At 53.1% G+C, this 21,668-nt stretch overlaps 3 protein-coding genes across 5 annotated transcripts; 1 reads left to right on the top strand and 2 right to left on the bottom strand.

The window, feature by feature from the left end:
* Positions 1-723: 723 nt before the first annotated feature.
* Positions 724-6,700, bottom strand: LOC131196531 (zinc finger protein 300). Its single transcript, XM_058179381.1, has 2 exons — positions 6,436-6,700; positions 724-2,000 (listed from the first exon to the last, which is right to left on the bottom strand). The coding sequence occupies exons 1-2, from the start codon at positions 6,497-6,499 to the stop codon at positions 1,147-1,149; spliced, it is 918 nt and encodes a 305-aa protein (XP_058035364.1). The 5' UTR covers positions 6,500-6,700; the 3' UTR covers positions 724-1,146.
* A 3,394-nt stretch (positions 6,701-10,094) lies between these two features.
* Positions 10,095-15,970, bottom strand: LOC131196518 (replication initiator 1-like). 3 transcript variants are annotated; one of them, XM_058179337.1, is made up of 4 exons: positions 15,915-15,970; positions 14,362-14,488; positions 14,002-14,088; positions 10,095-12,632 (listed from the first exon to the last, which is right to left on the bottom strand). In XM_058179337.1, the coding sequence occupies exons 2-4, from the start codon at positions 14,393-14,395 to the stop codon at positions 11,173-11,175; spliced, it is 1,581 nt and encodes a 526-aa protein (XP_058035320.1). In that variant the 5' UTR covers positions 14,396-14,488; positions 15,915-15,970; the 3' UTR covers positions 10,095-11,172. The 3 variants fall into 3 exon arrangements, with proteins under 3 accessions (XP_058035320.1, XP_058035319.1, XP_058035318.1); XM_058179336.1 differs by lacking the exon at positions 15,915-15,970 and adding an exon at positions 15,608-15,788; XM_058179335.1 differs by lacking the exon at positions 15,915-15,970 and having other exon boundaries at positions 14,362-15,772.
* LOC131198297 (uncharacterized) lies at positions 15,694-17,276 on the top strand. The gene is made up of 3 exons (XM_058182784.1): positions 15,694-15,736; positions 15,780-16,301; positions 17,161-17,276. Exons 1-3 carry the CDS (start codon positions 15,694-15,696, stop codon positions 17,274-17,276), a joined length of 681 nt encoding a protein of 226 aa, XP_058038767.1.
* Positions 17,277-21,668: the final 4,392 nt, after the last annotated feature.

Here is a 21,668-nt window from a genome sequence, read left to right as displayed (position 1 = left end):
TGACTCCGCCATAGTTCAACAGATCCAGCTCACCCAGGAGTGCTTGAAAGCCTCCGAAACAGGCCAAACATGGTAACAGTCAACAGGAACAGCAAAACCCAGGGAGCAGCGGGGAGCCCCGAGGCATGGCAGCAAGAGCTGAAGCCCGGCTGGACAGCAAAGGGAGGCAGACTGGGGAGGGGTCTTCTCCAGAGGCAGAACTCACAGGGGAAGGGGGGGCGTCTTTGGGAACACAGCCCCTCCGAGTTGGGAGTTTCCCTCCCCGCTTCTCCACCGTCTTCATGGATGCCAATCTTCCGAGAGGCCTCTTTGCTGGATCCACGTCAGTGATGGTCCACTACTGCTGCTCCGAGTATGGGCACTCAGGAACTTTTCCGTTGGGCGCGGATCTCCGGTGGGTTCCTCCATTCCTCAGTGGATTCTCACAAGATCGAGGTACCCAAAAATGCCGGCATGTTCCAGCTAATTCCACGATGTCACCTGAAGTATTTCTATGGTCCCCAGCACGTCATGCCGCATGCCTTGGGTTAAAATTCACAGGGAAGAGCTTCCAGCGAGACACACTGTTCCCTTTGTTCATGGCGCATGTCTTGGGTTCAAATCCACAGGGAACAACTTCCAGGGAGGCTCACCGTTGCAAACTCGGAGCCGGCTGATCCAACGTCTATCCCGAGCCTGCTCTCCCTGGGTCCTGGGCTCTTTGGTACAGCTCTGACCCTGCAGGCGGGCGGTGCGATTCTGCTACGGTTAGCGTTCTGCGGAATTGGGAGACATGAGCCGGTTTTCCATCAGAAAGGGACAAAAACGGAATGCAAAATGTGGAGAAGGGGGGATGTGGGACTTGATCCAGGATCTGGAGGGAGATTAATGACTCAAAAAAAGAAAAAAGAAGTACAAAAATGCAGAAATATGGAAAGCACCCTGTGTCTTGTCGTTTATTGTCAGTTCGAGGTCCCGATATGTGGGAAGGGACTTGATGGAGGACGTAAACAAGTTTTTTCCAGTATGTTCCTCAAGCGACCAGATCTGGGATGGGGAAGGGGCTGTACTTTCTCCTTGGCCACCTGCTCTTGGTCCTTTCTCAAGCCCGCTGCCCACCACGGCTCTGAACGCTCAGCCCCTACAGGACACCCTCTCGGCCTGTCCTCAGCTGAGGGTCTCCTGCTCCCGGTGACTCCGGCGATGGGCGGCCAGGTGGCTTTTCTGCGAAAAGTTCTTCCCGCAGGTCAGGCACTGGAAGGGGGCGTCCCCCCTGCGGAGCCTCGGCTTCGGGCCTTTGGGGGTCTCCTCCTTGGTTTGCCGGGTCCTCGGGGAGCCAGCAAGGCTGCTTCGGCCTCCCAAGGGTTCCCCGGAACCCCGACGGGCAAAGGCGGCTCGGGTTTGGGGGGGCTTCTCTTGATGTTTGATCCTCAGCCGGCGCCGTGTGAAATCTTCCTCGCCCTCCTCGTCAACGCGCACCGCTTGGCCTCCTGGGCTGTCCTGCTCCTGCTGCTGCTCCTGCTGCTCGCAGTCTCTCTTTTGGTGAGCAGTGAGCAGCCGTTCTTCCCGGAAGTTCTTCCCACAGACGGGGCAGGCGAAAGGGCGGCGGGCCGGGCCGCCATGCACCCGTTGGTGGGTGAGCAGGTTCTGCTTGAGGCTGAAGCGTTTCCCGCAGACGCTGCAGCCGAAGGGCTTCTCACCGGTGTGGATCCGCTGGTGGATGATGAGGTTGTGTTTGAGGCTGAAGCCCCGGCCGCACTCAGGACACACGAAGGCCCGTTCACCAGCGTGCTGCTGCTTCTGGTGGCGCAGCAGGCCCAGCGGCTGACTGAAGCTCTCACCGCACATGGCACATTTATGCTCCTCTTCCTCCACCTGGCTGTGAATGACCAGCCCGTTCTCATCCCCCGAGCTCTCCTCCCAGGCCGGGAAAGGGAATGGCTTCTCCCCTGGAGGGGAACTTTGGCGCGTCCGCCCTGCCACCGTTTCTTGGTCTGCCCCGTCCATGGGGACCCCCTTTTCTGCAGAGAAAACAGATAAGATAGCTTCAAGGGGAGGTTGGCAAGAGAAGCATCACGACCCCAATGTATGCCAATTTGTTCATTTGCTGCCTGTGTCAAGGTGGCTTGCGAAAAATTAAATCACCATAAAACAACTATACACGATAATAATCTCTTAAAGTCGGGGTATCCCACTTGGCAGCTTTTGAGACTTGGGGACTTGAACATCAAGCTTTGCGAGCTGGGAATTCTGAGAGTTGAAGTCCCCAAGTCTTAAAGCTGCCAAAGTTGGAGAGTTGTGCACTATGGTGGGACCAGGTTCAAATTGCTATTCGTCTCTATTTAATTCTTACTCATTTTAATTTGATTATCTCGCCCTACCTACCTAATCTGTCTACATATCCATCTACTATCTACCTATATCATCTATCTATCTATCTATCTATCTATCTATCTATCTATCTATCTATCTATCTATCTATCTATCTATCTATCTATCTATCTATCTAATCTATCGTATCAATCAACCTTCTTACCTACCTATATAATTTATCATCTGTCTATATGTCCATCTATCTATCATCTATCTATCATATTTTTCTAAGACACACTCTCCCCCCCCGCCAAAAAAGGGTGAAAATTTGGGTGCGTCTTATACACCGAATGCAGCCAAAAGCACGAGGCACGGAGTGGGCCATGGTCTGTGGCGATCCCTGCAGCCTAGAACAGCTGATTGGGGGTGTTCTAGGAGGCGGATCCAGCTGCCGATCAGCTGCTGGTGCTGGATCAGGCTGCAATATAATGTGCTGCAGCTGACCTGGCTGTTCGCTGTTTGTTGCAAGGCCTGTCAGAGTTTGCAGCAGCAATCACATCCAGAGAGCACACACAAGTAATTGATTTTGCAGGATTCAATAACTTCTCTTTATATATAATATAATGTTATATATAATATAACGCGTGAATATACAATACCAAAAGCAATGTGGTACTAAATACAAGGCTCCCTGCTGTCTTCTTCCTTATTGCTCACACAGCAAATACTGTTTCAGTTTCCAAACAGATCTCAGCTCTCTCACACACTGATAGGACGCTAGCCAGATGAATACCAATGGATGCTGGTAGGCAGAGGCATAATTTTTATTTTATTTTCCTCCCCAAAAACTAAGGTGTGTCTTATACTCTGGAGCATTTTATATTCCACAGTATATGGTATATCATCTATCTATCTATCTATCTATCTATCTATCTATCTATCTATCTATCTATCATATCTATCTATCAATCAATCAATCAATCAATCATATCCATCATATCAATCAATCTATCTATCTATCTATCTACCTATCTATCTATCTATCTATCTATCTATCATATCTATCTATCTATCATATCTATCTATCAATCAATCAATCAATCATATCCATCATATCCATCATATCAATCAATCTATCTATCTATCTATCTATCTATCTATCTATCTATCTATCATATCTATCAATCAATCAATCAATCAATCAATCAATCAATCATATCCATCATATCAATCAATCTATCTATCTATCTACCTATCTATCTATCACTATTTGTCTTTCTATTTTCTCTCTCTCTATCCATTCATTCCTATGTTCTGTCTGCTAATCTCTCCCATATCTCAGCGACTCAGGGACACTGCAACCGTCATAAATACGAGTCAGTTGCCAAATATGAGTCAGCTGTCAACTGTATTTTGATCATGTGACCATGGGGATGGCTGCAACAGTCTAAGTATGAAAAATGGTCCAGTCACTTTTTTCAGTGCCACTGTTATAACTTTGAACAGTTGTAAGTCAAGGACTGAATAAGGACAGAACAGAATAGAATAGAATATAAAATAGAACGTAAAATAGAGTACAGAATAGAATAGAATATAAAATAGAATTAAATAGAATATAAAATAGAGTACAGAATAAAACAGAACAGAACATAAAATAGAATGTAAAATAGGGTACAGAATAGAACAGAATGTCAGCGTTCCAGAAAAGCCCTTCGGCAAACATCTTTCAAAGTTCTTTTACTAGCATAGGTAAGCTGGCACATCTGGATAAAGTTCGAATCTGGAGATCCGGGCTTTTCCTCAGTAGTACAAAACCCCAGACCAGCCCCCCCCCCCTTTGACTCCTCTGCCGATCACATGCCGGATCACGTCCCATCTCGAGGCATCACTCCCACCCCTCCTTCTCCAGATGCAGGCTCGGCCTGACCTTGACCGGCAGGAAGAATGTTATTATGTCTAATGGCCCCTTTCTACTACCCCCCCCCCTCCTATTTTCCCACACATGGGAAAGTGTGTGGGAAAGTGGCAGGTGTGGAAGCCTTCGGCCTAGTATGGCTTCCAAAACTGACACAGAATAGAATACAGAATAGAATGTAAAATAGAATAGAATATAGAATTTAAAATAGAATATAAAATATAGAATATAAAAAATAAGAGTAGAAAAAGAACCGAACAAAACCGAGGAGAGGAGGGGGGTGGGGGACTCTGTGCCTGGCAGGGGCTTAGAGCCTGAAGGGCACGTGAGATTTTGGGCCTGGCCTTTGGCGGCCTCCGAGTCGGGTGGTTTTTCTCGCAGACGTTTCATGGCCTAAGCAAGTAACAGGATCAGTGCTAGCAGGGAGTCGATATTACCCAGTTGGGTCATGAAACGTCTCCAAGAAAAGCAGCCCCCTCAGAGGGGACCCAGGACCCCCTCAGCCATCCTTCTCTTCCTCTTCTCCACAATCCTCACACTCTTCTAGTCCTGATGAGGTTGGGTTGTCTGCAAGAAAACCACCCAGCTCAGAGAGCGCCAAGGACCCCACAACTTTCATCCTTCTTCACAAAGCCCACTTCCTTCCTTCTAACACTGATAATGTTCCCTAGTTGAGTCATGAGACGTCTGGAAGAAAACACTCAAGCTCAGAGAGCCCCAAGGACCCCACAGTTCTCCTCCTCCCCTTTTCCTCTTCCTCCCTCTCCTCCTCTTCCTCCCCCCTCAGTCCTCCTCCTCCTCCCCTCTTCCAGCACTGATGACCTAACCTAGCTGGGTCATGAGACGTCTGCACGAAAACAACCAAGCTCAGAGAGCACCAAGGACGCACAGTCCTTCCTCCTCCTGCCACTGATGATGTAACGTAGTTGGGTCACAAAATGTCTGCAAGGAAAAGCCAAAAGATCCCAATTTGGGGAAGAACCTGGCAACCATTTTCTGGATCCCACAGGAGAAGAACATCACAGTGATCTCCTGGATCGCACAGCTGCCCAAAGAATCCCAATTTGGGAAAGAATCTGGCACACAGGCCCCTAAAAGATCCCAATTGGGGGAAGAACATGGCAACCCTCTCCTGGATCACCCAGACCCTTAAAGGATCCCAATTCAGGGAAGAATGTGGCATGTTTCCTGGTTCCCACACAGAAGAATCGCCCTTTGGGAAAGAACCTGGCACCCATTTTCTAGATCACCCAGCCACCCAAAGAATTTCAACTTGGGGAAAAATATAGCACCATTCTCCTGGATCACATAGCCCCCATGCCCCCTCCCGTTTTCCAGATCAAAAGCGAATCCTGGGACCAACCACCAGCCAAGCAAGGGGAGGGGGGGGCAGATTGGCAGCTTCTCAATTGGTGTGCACCTCACTTGGTTTGCAATTGTTTTGGAAGGTCTGGTGGGAGAGGGAGGGGGTGCGGGGGGGGTGTCACCCCCGGGGGTCAGCCACCCCTTTGCCTATGGGGAGCCCCCCCTCCCCAGCAGGATCCGGCCTCGGGACCCACCCCTAGAGAGCTTGCCACCAGACCCCCCGAGATTGCATTGAAGTCGAGAAGGCGCAACGTGCGCGAAGCTGCCCGGACCGGTTTTTTCGCTCTTTCTGTCTCTCTGCCCGGGGATTCCGATGACGTCAGCCTTCCCCCTCTCACCTGGCTCGCTGGGGGCTTCCGGGGCAGGACTACAAACCCCAGCATGCCAAGCGCCTTCTGTCTCTCTCTCTCTTTTACCTGGCCTCTGCAAGGGGTGGGGGAGGGCAGAAAAAAGGCGGGGGGGGGCCTGAAATCTTTCTTTTTTCTTTTTCTTTTTTTTTTGCAAGATTGCTTGATCGATTGACAAGGTGGATAGATGGATGGATGGGCAAGATCTTGAGACCCCAGCCCCAAACCTTGCCTATCTAGTCGACTCCCCTTCCTCTTCTTCTTCTTCTTCCTCCTCTTCCCCCAAGGTCACCCCTCCCTCCCCCACTCGTTGCAAAGCCCCCACCCCATCCCATCCCCCCATCCCCAAGAGACTCCTTGCAAAGATGAAGGATCTCCCTCCCCCTCCCCTCTTTTTTCCTTTTTTTTTTCTTTTTGCAAGGGGCCGGACCACGTGCCAGCCAGGCCGGAAGGACGGCGTGGGACCCCCCCCACCCACTCCGCAAACCCCCACTCCCCCCACCCCTCTCCACTTACCTGGACCCGTTTCGGGCTCCGTTTCGGGAGCGGGCCGACCCACGCGGGACTTGCGGCTGTGCATCGCGGCTCTGCCTTGCAAGGAGGAGGAGGAGGAGGAGGAGGAGGAAGAAAGGGGGAAGAGCAGAAGCCCCTCGATCTCCTCCCCCAACCGGGACCTGCAGCCCCCGCCACTCGATTGACCTCCCCGCCGCCGCCGCCGCTTCCTGCGATCAGCCGCCTTCCACCCTCCCCACGCTGGCCGCCGAAGCCGAGCGGGTGGACCGGTGGGGCGGGGCGATCTTCCAAGGGGAGGGGGGTAAAAATCCCCGCCCCCTTCTCCCCGCCCCGCCCTCCCCCTCCCCATGCCGCGTGGCTTCCAGTTCCGCAGGTTCCTCCCCTTTCCTTCTTCAATCAATCGATCGAGCAGAATAGAGCTGGAAGGGGTCCGGGAGGCCTTCTAGTCCAGCCCTCTGCTCCTGCACCATTCCAGATTAACCGAGTTGGAAGGGGCTTTGCAGGTCATCTAGTCCAACTACCCCGCTGAAGCAGGAGACCCTCCTGCGCCATTTCTGACATTTCTTCTTGAAAGCCTCTTCTACCCGCCCCCCGCCCCCACCACTTCTTTGGCAGAAGAGGACTACACCCCCCATGAGCCTCGCCCGCCAACTGCGCCTGGGTGCAAGAGACCTGAACTGTGTCGTGGAGGGGGGGGTTGTCTTTTCCCTGTGAGCTGGAAGAGGGGAGGGGAGGGGAGGGGTCTTCTGGGTTCTGGGTGAGATTGCAAAGCACGCTGCTCCTGCAGCTGGAAGCTCGGGGGAGGTTTTGTCCTGGAATGGGGGGCTGCTTTCGCCCCCTTTTGGGGAAGAGTCCCCTCCCTCTCCCCAAAATTGGGGGGTGGGTCTGGGTCTCCCATCCTTCCCCCCCTCCGCTTTCATAAGCATCCACCCTACTGCCTTGCCCCGCCAAACCCCATCCACTAGCAGCAGAGGGGCCTCCACATCAATTCTACCCAGGGTCTGATAAAAAGAGGACCCTTCCCCAAGCCACCCACCACCCCTGATGCAGCAGGCGCCGGGTTGGGGCCTCTCAGGCCACCCCTCCCACAGGATGTGCTGCTCTCCACGTGGTGGAGGAAAGTCACAGATCTCAGGAAGAGACCCCTCTTCACCCTCCGGGGAGGGGGAATCCATGCAGGGGATAGCAGGGGGTTAAACCCCCCCCCCTTTGAGTGCAATGCTGACAGCGGGTCAGACTAGATGACCTCCAGGGTCCCTTCTGGCTGTCATTCTGTAAGGGTTTCCTGCTTGAGCAGGGGGTTGGACTAGATGACCTCCAAGGTCCCTTCCAGGACGTTTCTGTTTTTCTGAAATGTTATAGGGTCTCTTGCTCAAGCAGTGGGCTGGACTAGATGACTTCCGAGGTCCCTTCCAACTCTGATTTTGTCATCTGGAGGCCTGCTGGCTCTGTTGCAAGGCTCAGGCATTACTCCCGGCTTCCATTCGGCGCCTCTGGCGGGTCAGTGCAGATTTGTTTTGACGCAGACCCTGAACAATTTGAGTAGCTTAATTGTGTGAGTTAGCGCAACAGCACGGATTCGCTTAATGACGGTTGCAAAACGGGGTAGTTCATTTAGCAACTGTCTTGCCTTGCGAGGGAAATTGGGAGTCCAGTTGTGGCCGTTGAGGACAGTTTGTCTTTCGAGATACGGGAACCTTTCTTGCCACATTCCTTAAGTGATTCATTGCAGTTGTTAAATGAGTCACACTGTCCTTAAGCGAATCCGGCTTCCCCATTGACTTTGCTGGTCAGATCGCCGAAGGGGATTGCAGGGCCCCAGATGCTGCGACCGTCATAACTACAAGTCCGTGCCCAAGCATCCGAATTTTGATCATGTGACCCCAGGCATGCCATATCAGTTGTTAAGTGAGAAGCAATGTACCTAAGCGGGCCGTCATAAGTCAAGGACTGCCTGGGATTCACTTGACCACCCCAGCAAACAGGATCATACAGGCTGTCTTTTGACTTACGACAACTGAACCCCAAATTGCTCGATGACCCAAAATTGTGCCCCTCTTTTGCCGCTGTTAAGTGAATTGTGGCTGTCCTTAAGCGGATCAGGTGGGGTTGGGAGGACTTTTGGGAGGAACCAGTAACAAATATATGGGCCTCTGTGGCTCAGGCTGCTAAGACAGTCTGTTATTAACAGCAGCTGCTTGCAATTACTGCAGGTTCTAGTCCCACCAGGCTCAAGGTTGACTCAGCCTTCCATCCTTTATAAGGTAGGTAAAATGAGGACCCAGATTGTTGGGGGCAATAAAAGTTGACTTTGTATATAAATATACAAATAGAATGAAGACTATTGCTAACATAATGTAAGCCGCCCTGAGCCTTCGGAGAAGGGTGGGATATAAATGCAAATTTAAAAAAAGGGGGGGGCTAGAACCATGGGGGGAGGTCTGCTAAGAAGACCCCACCCCCCAAAAGGAAGGGGTCTAACACTAGAAGCCACCTTTGGTTTTTCACCCTGAGCTCCAGCAAGAATCAGAAGAGTTGGAAGGGGCCTTGGAGGTCATCTAGTCTCCCCATAGATTGAGGGAGTGGGATGTATGCAAGCTTTCCTGGTCCACAAGGTAGCGAAAAGGGAGGGGGGCATCTGAGGCGGTGCAGCAAAGAAGCTGCTCCTTGCTCGAGAAAGGGGGCTGGACTAGGTGACCTCCTAAAGTCCCTTCCAATTTTGTTATTCTGTGTTCTGTAGAAAGACTGCACCTCGCACATGCGCAAAGGGGCTCCCCTAACGCTTCCCTCCTCCCGCCCTGGAGATGCAGAGCAACCGTTTTGGCAGGTCGGCTGCAGCGATTGGACGCGGCCGCCTGCCAATCACCACTCCGAAGGGCGTCACCGGGGTTGGCCGACACCGCCCAAACGAAGGAAACATAAAAGCCTTGCGGCGGCTGTTGTGCGCTTGCGCCATCAGTGTCCCTGGGAAAAAAGACCGGCCAATCCGCAAGCAGCAGAGATGCCCCGCCCCCTAGTTTACTCTCTTTTTAACCCCCGCGCTGCCGATGCGGCGCGAAGCCGAAAAAGGGACCAAGGAAAGCAGGAATTGCTTTGAAATAAATAATAAAAACAAACAAATAAATAAATAAATAAAAAACTGTCGAGTACCGAACCCAGAATAGAGATGGAAGAGACCTCGGAGGTCTTCTAGTCCGACCCCCTCTCCTTGCTCCGGCAGGAGATCCTAGTTTACAGGTAGTCCTCAACTTGCGGCCAACGTTGCTAAGTGAGGGCTGGGTGAAGGGGGTTTTGCCCCCTCTGACGTTCCTTCCTTGCAACAGCTATTCAGTGAGTCTCTGCTAGTAGAATAGAAAAGAGAATATAATAATTAAATAGAATTAGAATAAGAATGAGAATAGAATTAAATAGAATAGTAGAATTAGAATAGGATCGAATAAATGAGAATGTAGAAAAAAAGCAAAGTAGATTAGAATTAAATAGCATTAAAATAGAATAGGAATGAGAAGAGAATCAGAATAGAATAAAATTAAATAGAATAAAAAATAGAATAGAGACTAGAATAGGATATAATAGTAGAATCAGAATGAACAGAACAGAACAGAACAGGAATTCTAAACAAGCGCAGGCCAGGCTTTCAAAAGTAACATCTACCTCTTTATTTATGTTATTTTTAAAAGAGTATACAGTAGGAAGTTGGTGGAAACGCGAACTAACACGCTATCCTCACGGTGGTCAACCGACGTCAGGAATTGGAAGCACGCAATCCGGCCTCTTCTCACCTCTTTCCAACAACTCAAATTCTACTCTTTCTATAAATAGGGAAATAACGAGAGCAAGCATGCAGCACAGCGCAGCCAGCCTTCCTTGCGTGCAGGGAACGACGCAGCTCTCCCACCAAAAGACCCAAAAGCTCCAGGGATCTTCGGGGCCCTGGAGACAAACCAGAAGACCCCCCCCTTCGTCCCCACAAGGACAATCCCCTGCTCACTTTTTAAGCCGTATGTTTTGCCCGTTGCTGTTGTTGGTGTCCCGTACATCTTGGTGAAACCGAGGGCCCAGTACTGATTTCACCCGGGTGGGGGGGACATCATTTGTGGAACCTGCTCTACTCTTTTTTTTTCCCTTGGTCCTTTTACCTCCCCGAGAGACGGCCCTTGGAGACTGGAGAAGGGTTAATGTCATGAGGGAGGTGATAAGACAAATCTCTGCCCACTGTGCGTCCCTCTACCTGGGACTCTCTGGGGAACAATTCCACCTACGGATGTTCACCCCAATTTTGCTCCACCCCTGAAAAGAACATGACAACCATTCATCTGGAATCTGATAGGGTCTCCTACTCGGGCAGAGGGTTGGTTTAGAAGACCATTCCAAGGTCCTTCCAATTCAGTCGTTCTGTATTCTGAATACTTCCCGCACGCCACGACATGGCCCCCGAGTCTCTCCCAACACTAGCAAAATCCTACAAAGCAGTCACTGTCTCCTTGCCAGCCCCTCTTCAGTTCTCGGAGACCCAGGGCACGGTGCCAGGGGTTGGGGTCCCTCACACATACCCAGAAGAAAACTAAGGCACCTTCTGCCGGCCTCCAGGGTGTCAGAGACAGCCCTTGAAGGCAGGAGGGATTTCTGCGTAGATTTCGTGTGCACCCTTGTCCAAGGAAAATGTGGAATAGAGGGTGGAGGGAGAGAGGGAGAGAAGCCGAGACTAGGCGCACAGCTGCAGAAAGAGCGCTCCCTCCTCTAATTCGGTTGCTGAATCTGTCGGGCCGGGTATCCCGGACGGAGTCCCACCTCCACCTCGGCCCCAGTCATATTTCTGTGGCTGCGCTGATGCGCCCGCATGTTGGAACCTTGGCTGAAGACGCGCGGACAGAGCGGGCAGGCGTAAGGTTTCTCGCCCGTATGCAAGCGCTCATGCGAGACTAGGTTCGACTTTTGGGAGAAGCGCTTGGGACAGCGGCTGCAGGCGTATGGCTTCTCCCCAGTATGGATCCGGATGTGGGCCACCAGGTACGGCTTGCAGCGGAATTGCTTGGCGCACACCGGGCAGACGAAGGGACGATCCACCGCCGGCTGGGGCGAGGGAGGAGGAAGGATCCCGGCCAGCTGGGGCAGCGGGGTGGTGCCCCGGGCGCAAGGCAGGAGCATGTCGGCAGCGAGGCGGACGGGCTGGAAGGCATCCAGACCTAGAGACTCGGGTGCTGGACGCTGCTGGCTGGCAAAGGCTTCCCCGTTGAAGGCCTCGAGAGGGTGTGGGCTGCCATGAGCGAGGGGTTCCCGCGAGTGGATTTTCTGGTGGGAGATGAGGTTGGGCTTGTGGCGGAAGCTCTTTCCGCACTGGGTGCAGACATACGGCTTCTCACCGGTGTGGATGTGCTGGTGGGAGGCCAGGTATGCCTTGCTGCCGAAGGACTTGCCGCACTCCTGACACTGGTAACGCCGCTCGCCTGTGTGCACCTGCCGATGGGCCAGCAGGTTGGGCTTGTGCCGGAAGCTCTTGCCACACTGCGCGCAAGCGTATGGCCGGTCAGTGGCCAGGTGCGCCAACGCCTCTGCCTTAGGCACGGAGCCTGCGATGCCCTCGGCTGCCATATGCGCCATCTGGTGGGTGACCAGCTCTTCCCAGCCGTGGAAGCTCCACCCGCACTGGTCACAGATAAACTCCCCGTTGCTCGGCAGGCCGGGTGCCTGGTGGCCGGGCAGTGGCTGCGGACCGTATCCAAGAGCCCAGGGGTTGAAGCTGGGGGCCGGTGGACCCTGCTGGTGCAAAGCCATCTCCGGCCAAAAAGGTAGTGTGCCCTCACCCTGGCTGCTGGGGAAGGGGCTGGCCCCGGTACCCATCTCACCCTCCTGGGGTCCAGCCAGCTCTGGGGCGTGCGGGGAGCGTCCAGCTGTCTGAGGGATGACCCGTGGCCACTTACGGACGTGCAGACGCCGGTGGGCAGCCAAGGCAACACGCCCCAAGAAGCTTCTTCGACATTTGGGGCACTTGTAGGGTTTCTCCCTCTTCCGAGGGCTGGGCTTCTGCTCCGGTACGCCCTCTCCTTCGCCTGCAGGGGACGCCTTTCTTCCAGCCTGCGAAACCGGACTTTTGGGCTTCTTTCCCGGTGTGGAGGGATGGGGGGCGTGGGGCTTCTCTGCCTGCTCGGAAGGTTCTTGCAACCCCTCAGTGCTTTTTGCCTCCTGCTCCGGTATCACAACTGCGAAGACAAATTGTCCCGGTTGGAGTGGGGGGCTTTGAACCCGGGACATTTGGGGAGGCTTTGGCATAGGCACCACACATACCATCCCTGGCTGGAGATTCCCACCCCCTTCTGCCCCTCTCTGGAGCTGCTTCCAGGATGGGTTTGCACCACAAAATAGAGGTCCTATTCCTGTTGACTTTTGGGAACCCCTCACTCACAAAAGCCAGGGGGGACATTTCTCCTTGCCTAGGAAATTTTTTCCCTCTCTTTGCCACATTGTCTGTCTTTCTTTCTTTCTCTTTCTTTCTTTCTTTCTTTCTCTTTCTTTCATTCCTTCCTTCCTTTTTTTCCTTTCTTTTCCCTTCTTTCATCTTGTTTCCTTCTATTTTCTTCCTTTTCATTCTTTCTCTCTCTTTCTTGCTACCTTTCTGTCTTTCTTTTCCTTCCTTTTTTTCTTTCTCCCTCCCTTTCTCTTTCCTTATTTACTTCCTTTCTATCTCTTCCTTTCTTCTTTCCTTCCTGTCTTCTTTCCTACCTTCCTTCCTCTTTTCTTTCCTTCCTTCCTCATTTCCTTTTATTTTCTTCCTTCCTTTCTCTTTTTTCTTCCTTCCTTTCCTTTCCTTCCCCTTCCCTTCTTTCTCCCTACTTTCTCCTCTTTTCTTTTATGTACTCCAAGAGCATATGCACCAAGACAAATTCCTCATGTGTCCAATCACACTTGGCCAAAAAAATTCTATTCTATTCCATTCTTTCGTTTTTCTTGTTCTCTTCCATCTGTCTGCCTCTTTCTCGGTATCTTTCCTTCCTTTTGCTGTCTTTTCTTTCCTTCCTTCCTTTCTGTCTTTTTTCTTTCCTCCCTCCCTCCCTCCTTTTCTCTTTCTTCCTTCCTTCCTTCCTTCCGTCCTTCCTTCCTTTGTTTCTCCCTACTTTCTCCTCTTTTCTTTTATGTACTCCAAGAGCATATGCACCAAGACAAATTCCTCATGTGTCCAATCACACTTGGCCAAAAAAATTCTATTCTATTTCATTCTTTCGTTTTTCTTGTTCTCTTCCATCTGTCTGCCTCTTTCTCGGTATCTTTCCTTCCTTTCGCTGTCTTTTCTTTCCTTCCTTCCTTTCTGTCTTTTTTCTTTCCTCCCTCCCTCCCTCCTTTTCTCTTTTCTTTTTTATTTCCTTCCTTCCCTCCCTCTGTTATTATATAATATTTTTAATATTTAATATTTTTAATTTAATATTTTAAACCGCCCCCAAAGAGGGAATCTCCCCTAGCAAGCTCCCTCTTTGCCTCTCGGGACCCCGGGAACCATTGACCCAATCCAGGCAGACAGGTACACAGTCACCACCCAACATCCCAATGCCCCGCCCGGAACCCCCTCCCCCTTACCTTGGCCCTCCCCATCTTGCCCTGCGGTTGGCCCAATCTCTCCTCGTGCCAGTTGGGACAACAGTTCAGGGATGGCCAGTAGGCATTCTGCAAAGGGAAAGAAGGGGGTTGGACTAGAGGACCTCCAAGGTCCTTTCCAAGTCTGTCATTCTGCAAGGGGGTCAGACAAGGTCCCTTCCAACTCTGCTCCGGTTCCTTGTCTGCTCCTTCTACGGAGCTCGGCCTGTATGTAGGCATCACCGGGCATCAAAGGTTCTACCACCAGGATAGCAAAGGAGGCATTTTGGGCCCCCCCACTCAAGCCCGTGACTCTCCCACCCACGCCAGGGAGAGGTGTGGTGGAAACCCTGCAGGCTTTACCCAGTGAGGAGACCAGCTGGAAGTTCTCGGCCATGACGTCACAATAGAGGTCCTTCTGCCATCCATCCAGCTCTGCCCATTCCTCAGCAGAGAAGCAGATCGCCACGTCCCCGAAGGCCACCAGCACCTGTCGGGAAGGATGGCCAGGTGAGGACGGGATGGGAGGGGCTCCCACTCTGGTTCCATCCCAGCCAGGCGGAGGGAGACTCTCTCCCCCAAAAGTGCATGGAGCCCAGAAAACTTCCCTCTTTGTTTTTCTTCTGTTTCTCTTTCTCCCTCCCTCCCTCCCTTCTCTTTCCTTCCCTTGTTCCTTGTTCCTTCTCTCCTTCCTTCCTGTTTTCTTTCCTTCCTCCATCCTTTCTTGTCTTTTCCTTCCTTCCTTCCTTCCTTCCCCGAGCCCCACACCAAGGGAAGGACGGGGGAGGGGGTTACTCTTCGAGAGCCCAAAGCCAGCAGGAGGAACCTCGCTGGGCCCCCTTCTCCGAGACCCGCCTGGAAGGCAGAAGGCCGAACCCCGCCGCCAGCTTCCTTTCGTGCTCGGGTTTCAAATGTGCAACTTTGACACGGAAACTCTTCCAGATGTTTTCCCAGCTGAGACCCTGGGGAGAGGGGTCTCCTTTGCATCTTCTGCAAATCAGCTGCGCCCCCCCCCCGTCGGTCCGGGGACCCATAAGTGAAGCGCGTGGGTGGGTGACTGAGTGGGGGGCGGTTGCCTTGCAAGCCTTCCCTTTGCAAGTCCCGGACGGAAAATGGGGGGGTGGGTTCTTCCTTCCCGCCCCCCACCCGCCCCCACTTCTCAAAAGCATCCTTCTGCGCTCCGCCCCGCCGCTCCCATCGTTCCCGGCCGGCACAGGGAGCGATGGGATCGCGGGTCCTACTACTCACCCGCAAGACGGGCAAAGCAACTTTCCTTCCCCACCCCGTCAGTCCCGGCGCAAAGAGGGGAGGGGGCGGCATGCAAGAGAAGGGTCTGGGGAGGGGGTCTCAACCCGGGTCTAAGATCCGAGCCATCCCGACCCCGCGCGGACAGCAATGTGGAGGTGGGACGGGGGTCCTTCCTGGGGGTGGGTGAGGGGTTTTCTTCCATCAGAAAAAGGGAAGGGGGCAAACCAAGCAGCAGCAGCGCCGTTCCCACGACCGGAGAAGGAGGGGGTTTGGGGCGTGCAAAGCCGGGGTTGCGCCGGGTGGTGGGAGTGTGGGGGCTGAAAGAGAGAGAGAGACAGAGACCAGGGCCCACTCGGCCTACCTGCGCGGGGGTCCCTCCGGCCATAGCTCTTATCTACCCCCCTACCCACCCACGCGCCCACTCTTCCACGGGGCCGTCTTGCAAGGATGGAGAAGAGTGCGCCTCCGTATTGCGGACCCCGGGTCGCCGGTCCTGATGCTGCTGCTTGCTTAGCCGGTTGCTCTTTTGTTAGCCTTGCAAGATTTACACTCCGAGGAGGAGGAGGAGGAGGAGGTAGCAAACAGCTGCACGCCGGGAAGTGTAGTTTTTCCACGCCCTCCCGGAGCAGGAGGGCTGGGCCAATCCAGACCGACGTCCCCCTACCCACCTTTTTGCCTCCGAAACCAGCCGCCACCCTTCACCAGCGCCCAGCGTAGCCTTCCCCCCATCCACTGCTGCAGACCCCGGCCGTTGCAAGGCAGCGTAAGGATCGGAGTCCCGCGGGGCGGGCCGAGGCATCCACCTCCCTTGTCTGTACCTCCCACCCACCCACCCACCGAAAAGGATGGAGCTCAGCCCGTGCGCGCAAAACGGCTCTGGCCGCGTCGGATCGGCCCGGCCGAAGGAGCGGGTTTAGGGAAAGAGGGTCCCTCGCTCTTTCCAAAAGGGGTCTTGCAGCCGGATGACACGACACTCCCTCCCCACTGGCTCTTCCGAATGGACGTCAAGAGCTCTCCCCCCTCTCCCGCCGTGGAGTGGGGGTTAGATTCTGCAGGTCTAGCAACTTGACTTCCCGTGGGAAAAATAAAAAAGTTCCTCCCAAACTTTTTTGTTAGCTTCTTCTTCCTATATATATATATATGCTTATACCTCCCTATATTTTCTCATATATGTGTTTATATAATATATAATTTTTTTGTATGATACCTGCATATATTGTTGTGACAAAATAAATAAATAAATAAATAAATAGGGAACGAGCCAAGGGGGGGGATATTTTGCACTCTGAACCTTGATGGGTGGTGAGAAATGGTATGGGTCTATGCCTAGGGCCTCCCTCCCCAGACAACAGAAGCCTGCTTGCTTTCATGAAGTTCTAAATTGGGGAGGGGTGGAGAGAGAAATGCCTCTCCCTTAGGGAGACCTGGAAGCTTTTCTTAGACCAAGGGACCCCGCTGGAGCCCCCACCCTGCTGAATTAATAGAATATTTGGAAGGGACCTTGGAGGTCTTCTAGTCCAACTTCTTGCTCAAGCAGGAGACCCTGTAAGTACCATTGCAGATAAGTGACTGCTAGTCTCTTCTTAACAACCCAGGCCCACCCACAATTTTCAGTGGCGAGAAGTTCCACCGCTTAATCATCCTCACCATTAGGAAATTTCTCCTTAATTCCACATTGCTTCTCTCATTAATTTCCATCCATTGTTTCTTGTCTTGCCTTCCAGCGGTTTGGAAAATAAGTGGAAACCCCCCCCCCTTCTTCTTTGGGGCAGCTCCTCAAATACTGGAATGTTTCTATCGTGTCAAGTCCTTCTTTTCATTAAAGGAGACATATCCAAATCTTGCCGCTATTTGTGGTATGTTTTCGTCTTCAGACTCTATTGCCTTAGTTGCTCTTCTCTGCACTTTTTCCAGAAAATTTGATGATCCAATCAGCTTCCTGCCGACAATCCAGCTTTTCCTGCTGTTGCGGTCCTGTGTTTTTCGCACCGACCACCCTCCCTTGCAAGAACACCCCCCCACAACTGTAAGAAAGCCTTTATTGCAAATAAACATAGCTCAGAAAATAATAGACATAATAATTATTATCATAATACATCTGGAATAGGCCTACAGGCCCCGTCTTAGTTAATGGGAGATGAAGTGGCTGACATGGTGTCTTTTGGAGGCCGTTTGCAGAAGGGGATGCAAGCACGGGTGGTTGGGAAGGATGGAGGGGGGTCATCTCCTGGCTTCAGGATGTGGCATGGGGTGGGGGTGGGGATAGCAGTCTCTTGTGTCCAGCTTTGGGCCTGACCGCCATCTTCTTCCATCAGCGGCTCTACTTCCATTTGCGGGAGGCCCAGACCCACTCGGCAAAAAAAAAAAAGTCATTTTCAGACTGAAGTTACGGGGGGGGGGAGAGGGGGGAGTGGGGGCAGAAGGAAGACCCCCCTCCCCCAATTCTTGCACCGGATCCTGAGCTCCAAGCAATCTTGATGTGCCGAGGAGGTCCGGCATGAACGATGTCGGCAGCAATGGGCATTGTGCATTTCTCTGAAGGCGACAGGGTTGGAGGGAATAACCGCCATGCACAGAGAACACCGCCCCCCCAAATACAGGGAGGAAAAGGGGGAGGGCTGGGGCACAAACAGAAATGGCAACCCCTGCATGCTCGGGGCACAAGCAACTGACTGGCTGCTCTGGAGGCCGGATCCAGCAAAAATGTCCTTCAGTTCCTCATCCAAAACAGGTCTGATCCCAGAAGCAGAGCTGGGAGATTTCTTCCTACCAGGCTAACCTCTCCCCAATCCTTCCCGCCTCGTCCCACTCCGAAGGATTGAGGGGTCCCACTATCTAGAAGGTGGGTTGTCTCTGAAGAGCAACCTCGCTCTTTTAGGATGGGAAAAGCATTACTCGCGGTGCCCTCATTCCAAATGCAGCTTTGTTACACATCCTGCTGAAGCCCGTCGACCTGAGCCACCAAGTCCCTCTGAACCCACTTTTTTGGGGGGGCAAGGCCATGGTTATATTAACTGGCCATGGTTAAGGTTTCCGTGGCTGGGAGCTGCTCCACAAAGGTGCAAATCGGCAACACAGGGAGGAAAAGGGCTGGGGGAACCCAGGATCCCCCCTTCAAACATCTCTCCCATCTCACCCACCCTCTCACCCATATACTGGGGGCTAAGCAACCAAATTTCCAGGAGACCCCGCAAAGATTGCTGGACCTTGCCACCAATGTTACCCGCAGCATCTTCTCAGAGAGGCCGCATTCGATCCAAACAAAAATTGCAGGGTCTTCCCACACACACACACACCCAGCAACCAAAAATTCAGGTAGATGTTTCATCTTTTCAACCTGCCTTGGCACCCTGGAAGGAGGAACGTTACCGAAAAGACTTCGGGAGGGAGAACTGTGTCTGCCTTGGCAAGGAACATCATACAATCCTGCCGTTGCTGCCCGTACACAACCACACTCAGCCGAAAACGACAACAAAGGGCTACAAAGCCGTATCTCACCTGGCCAAAGCAGGAGGGCTTCCTGCACCTGGCTTCCCGGCACCCCGAGAAATAAAGGAGAGCAGGCAGCTGGTTCTCTCTAGCGCAACAGCCACCAAGATTTGTTCATGGCGGACTGGTTCCACGTCAGGTGGTTTTTCCTCGGACAGAAGGAATGTGGTTTTGCGCACTGCCTATATCCCACCCATGTGCGGATGGGGCTTCGCTTGCTTGCACAGACTGGTTCCCGGCAGGCTGCGAACCAATGTCAGTACATAGACAGGATTGGGTACCCCTGCCCTAGTGGCAACTTCCAGGCCAGCTACGGAGTTCAACCGTTCCCCAACTTCGTTGCTCGCCTTCAACACCAAGAAAAGAAAAACTTTAAATCAGAATTTGGAGGCTGTCCAGCAGCTGGCAGGGCAGGGCTGCCCCCCTTCTGGCCATCTCAGGTCCGGCCAACAGGCAAAGGCCCAACCACACGTCGGAACAGTGTTCCAAGCGCGTCAACTCAACAAACACAAGTGATGGCTCTTTGGGCATGAGTCCCAGATGGAGGGGCTTCTGGGTCTCTCGAGATCCTGCCCCACGGCTCTGGTTGTGGGAAAAAGGCCTGTGGTCATGTAGGGGCTTGATTACAGCTTCTCTTGGCTTCAGGGGCTGCCCGTGCTGGCAAAACTATCACCACACCGTGCATGGCAGGACAGTTCTGCCCAAAACTGGTCGGGTAAGATGGGGAACAAGTTGCCCCACTCCAGCTTACTTGACCTTCAACAAATCCTGGACCACAATTATGTTTCTTTTTTGAGGGGGAAGGGGTTGAGTCTGTCTGTTCCTTCGCAATGGGCCAAACCCTCAACACACCTCCAGACTGTCCTGACTGCATTTTGCCAGCTTAAAAAAAACCCCACATTTCCCTCCCCCAAACTTCTGGGCAGTTTTATTTTGGGGTGCACCGCTAAGCAAGGACTTATTTAGAAGAATGCACCCTTCAGAGCACACCGGGAAAGAGCCACAGAGGAAGGACACTCATTCCTCCAGTTTTGGAGGAAACTGCCGGTGGGAGGCACCTTCCATCACCTGGGCTGCAGACTGCAAGCGGCCCCCTTGTGCCAATCAAAGTTCCTGACGAGCCCACCCTCCATACACCCATGCATGAAGCTGCCACTGTGTGTGCCCATGCACAGATCTGCGCACGAACCTCGGGTTCTCCCTCCTCGCATTATTCGCAAGGTCAACTGCATCTATCATCATCAACACCTCCGCCAGGTAAAATCTGTGCCATTTTGGGCCCCAAAATCAGCCTAGCTCATTGAGCACTGGATACTCAGAGAAGCTGGGATAGGGGAGGGGGCCAAATCTTCCTATTACCCCACGCTTCTCATCTCTTGCAGGCAGCGGGAGGAGGGGAGGCTGTCACAATTCCTCCTTTCTCCCCATACTAAGCCTGGACCCTTGGCAGGCTCCAAATGTTTGTTTTCACCGTCTTGGGACTCTCCCGTGCAAAAGGAGACCCCACTCTTCTTTCCAGGAAGGCTTCCCAGCTTAAGGCACAGACACACACACACACCCCACAAAAATTCAGCTTTCTCCTTTCCAGCAGCCCCATGCCAGGGCTAGGACCCAGCCTCGTGGGCACCACATGGGGAAGGGGGCAAATCCAGGGGCAACGGGTCATTCTAAAGTGCTTCTTGTTCATTCTGGCCCCACTCCTTCTGCGAGGAGCCCACCCGTCTTTCAGCCCCACCACAGTCCAACCTCTTTGGTGTTGGCTCCCTGCAAGAGTCAGACCTTTCTAGTCCAGCTGTTAGTAGCGGGTGGGGGGGGCTGTTTCCTTCTGCCTTGTCCCACCCCCAAGACAGCCCCATGTTGCTGGGGGGAAAATGTGGTTTTCCTGACCTGGTTACTCATTAACTCTTTGAGTTGAGTGCCAGGCAGGGCCTCTCCCCAATGTCTTTTTTCCCCTGGGAGGGGCCAAATCCATCCCCACCCCCCAAAAAGTCTAAGTTCTGCATCACCCCGATGGACATATGGGGAGCATGACCACCGGCCTGTTCAGTTTGGCACAAAGCTGGCAGTCCCTCGCCGGCAAGAGTTCGGCCATCCGGTTCGCGCGGCGGTGCCAGCGTGATGCCAACGGTATATCTCTGGAATGAGTTATTTCCATTTTTCCTTCCGTAGGAAAGCAAGAGGGGGAACAGGATCTCTGGAGTCTCCAAGGCAGCTTGGCAAAGCCATGATAACAGAGCAGACCCACCATCTTAGGGGTGCTGCAAGAGCCACGTCCTGGTACCAGAGACACACACACGCCACACACCCCCCGCACCAAGGTTCATCGAAGAGGGCCGCCTTCAGTCAAGTTTCCAAGAGGGGTGGCGCTCTTCCACCTTCACTTCCTGTTTGGACTCCTGCCAAGTCCTGGGTCTTTCTTTCCGTTGTTCGGAAGTAGATGAGAGACGTCCAGGGAGATTGGGGGCTGGGGCTCAGCGGCAAGACAAGGTGGGGACGGTTTTGGTCCTCCTGCCATATGACACTTTTGGGGGAAGGAGAGCGCCCTTGCTGGAAGGATGGATTGCCTCTTGAAACAGAAAGAGTCTCGGCCAGGAGGGTTGGATCCAAGGAGGGTCTGTGTGTGTCCCTAAAATAGGAGGGGGCAGTCGGGGGCTTCTCGATTCAGGATACATGCATAAACCCCACAGTCTGCAACACAGGGCGCTGCCAGAGGAGATCCGAGGGGAGTCCAGCCCCGGCCGATCTGTGCTCGCCCCGCGCAGACAAGTTACCGCAAAGAATCGGGAATCGAACAAAGTCTGGGATTAGGGGCAGCTGGATGCGTCTGGCCACCCTGCTGGAGCTGAAGGGTGCGTGTTGGGCAGGGGAGGCCCAGCCAGGCGCGGCCAGGGGTGTCCCTGTTGCCGGGCTGGAGCTGCCCCAGATGTGGGGGG

This window comes from Ahaetulla prasina, chromosome 4 (assembly GCF_028640845.1).
Source record: "Ahaetulla prasina isolate Xishuangbanna chromosome 4, ASM2864084v1, whole genome shotgun sequence".
NCBI lineage: Eukaryota > Metazoa > Chordata > Lepidosauria > Squamata > Colubridae > Ahaetulla > Ahaetulla prasina.
Note: the sequence above shows the minus strand (reverse complement) of the source record. Positions and strands in the feature narration are given on the sequence as shown.

Excerpts from the sequence above, each read along its gene's own strand:
- LOC131196531 (XM_058179381.1), bottom strand. The coding sequence starts at position 6,499 with ATGCACAGCCGCAAGTCCCGCGTGGGTCGGCCCGCTCCCGAAACGGAG. Across the intron at positions 2,001-6,435 it reads GGAGCCCGAAACGGGTCCAG|AAAAGGGGGTCCCCATGGAC; the intron begins GTAAGTGGAGAG and ends TTTTCTCTGCAG.
- LOC131196518 (XM_058179335.1), bottom strand. The coding sequence starts at position 14,716 with ATGGAGGAAGGAAAGAAAACAGGAAGGAAGGAGAGAAGGAACAAGGAA. Across the intron at positions 14,089-14,361 it reads CCAGCTGGTCTCCTCACTGG|AATGCCTACTGGCCATCCCT; the intron begins GTAAAGCCTGCA and ends TTCCCTTTGCAG. Across the intron at positions 12,633-14,001 it reads GCAAGATGGGGAGGGCCAAG|TTGTGATACCGGAGCAGGAG; the intron begins GTAAGGGGGAGG and ends TTGTCTTCGCAG.
- LOC131198297 (XM_058182784.1), top strand. The coding sequence starts at position 15,694 with ATGGAGAAGAGTGCGCCTCCGTATTGCGGACCCCGGGTCGCCG. Across the intron at positions 15,737-15,779 it reads TTGCGGACCCCGGGTCGCCG|CCTTGCAAGATTTACACTCC; the intron begins GTCCTGATGCTG and ends CTCTTTTGTTAG. Across the intron at positions 16,302-17,160 it reads GTGGGGGTTAGATTCTGCAG|AAAATTTGATGATCCAATCA; the intron begins GTCTAGCAACTT and ends CACTTTTTCCAG.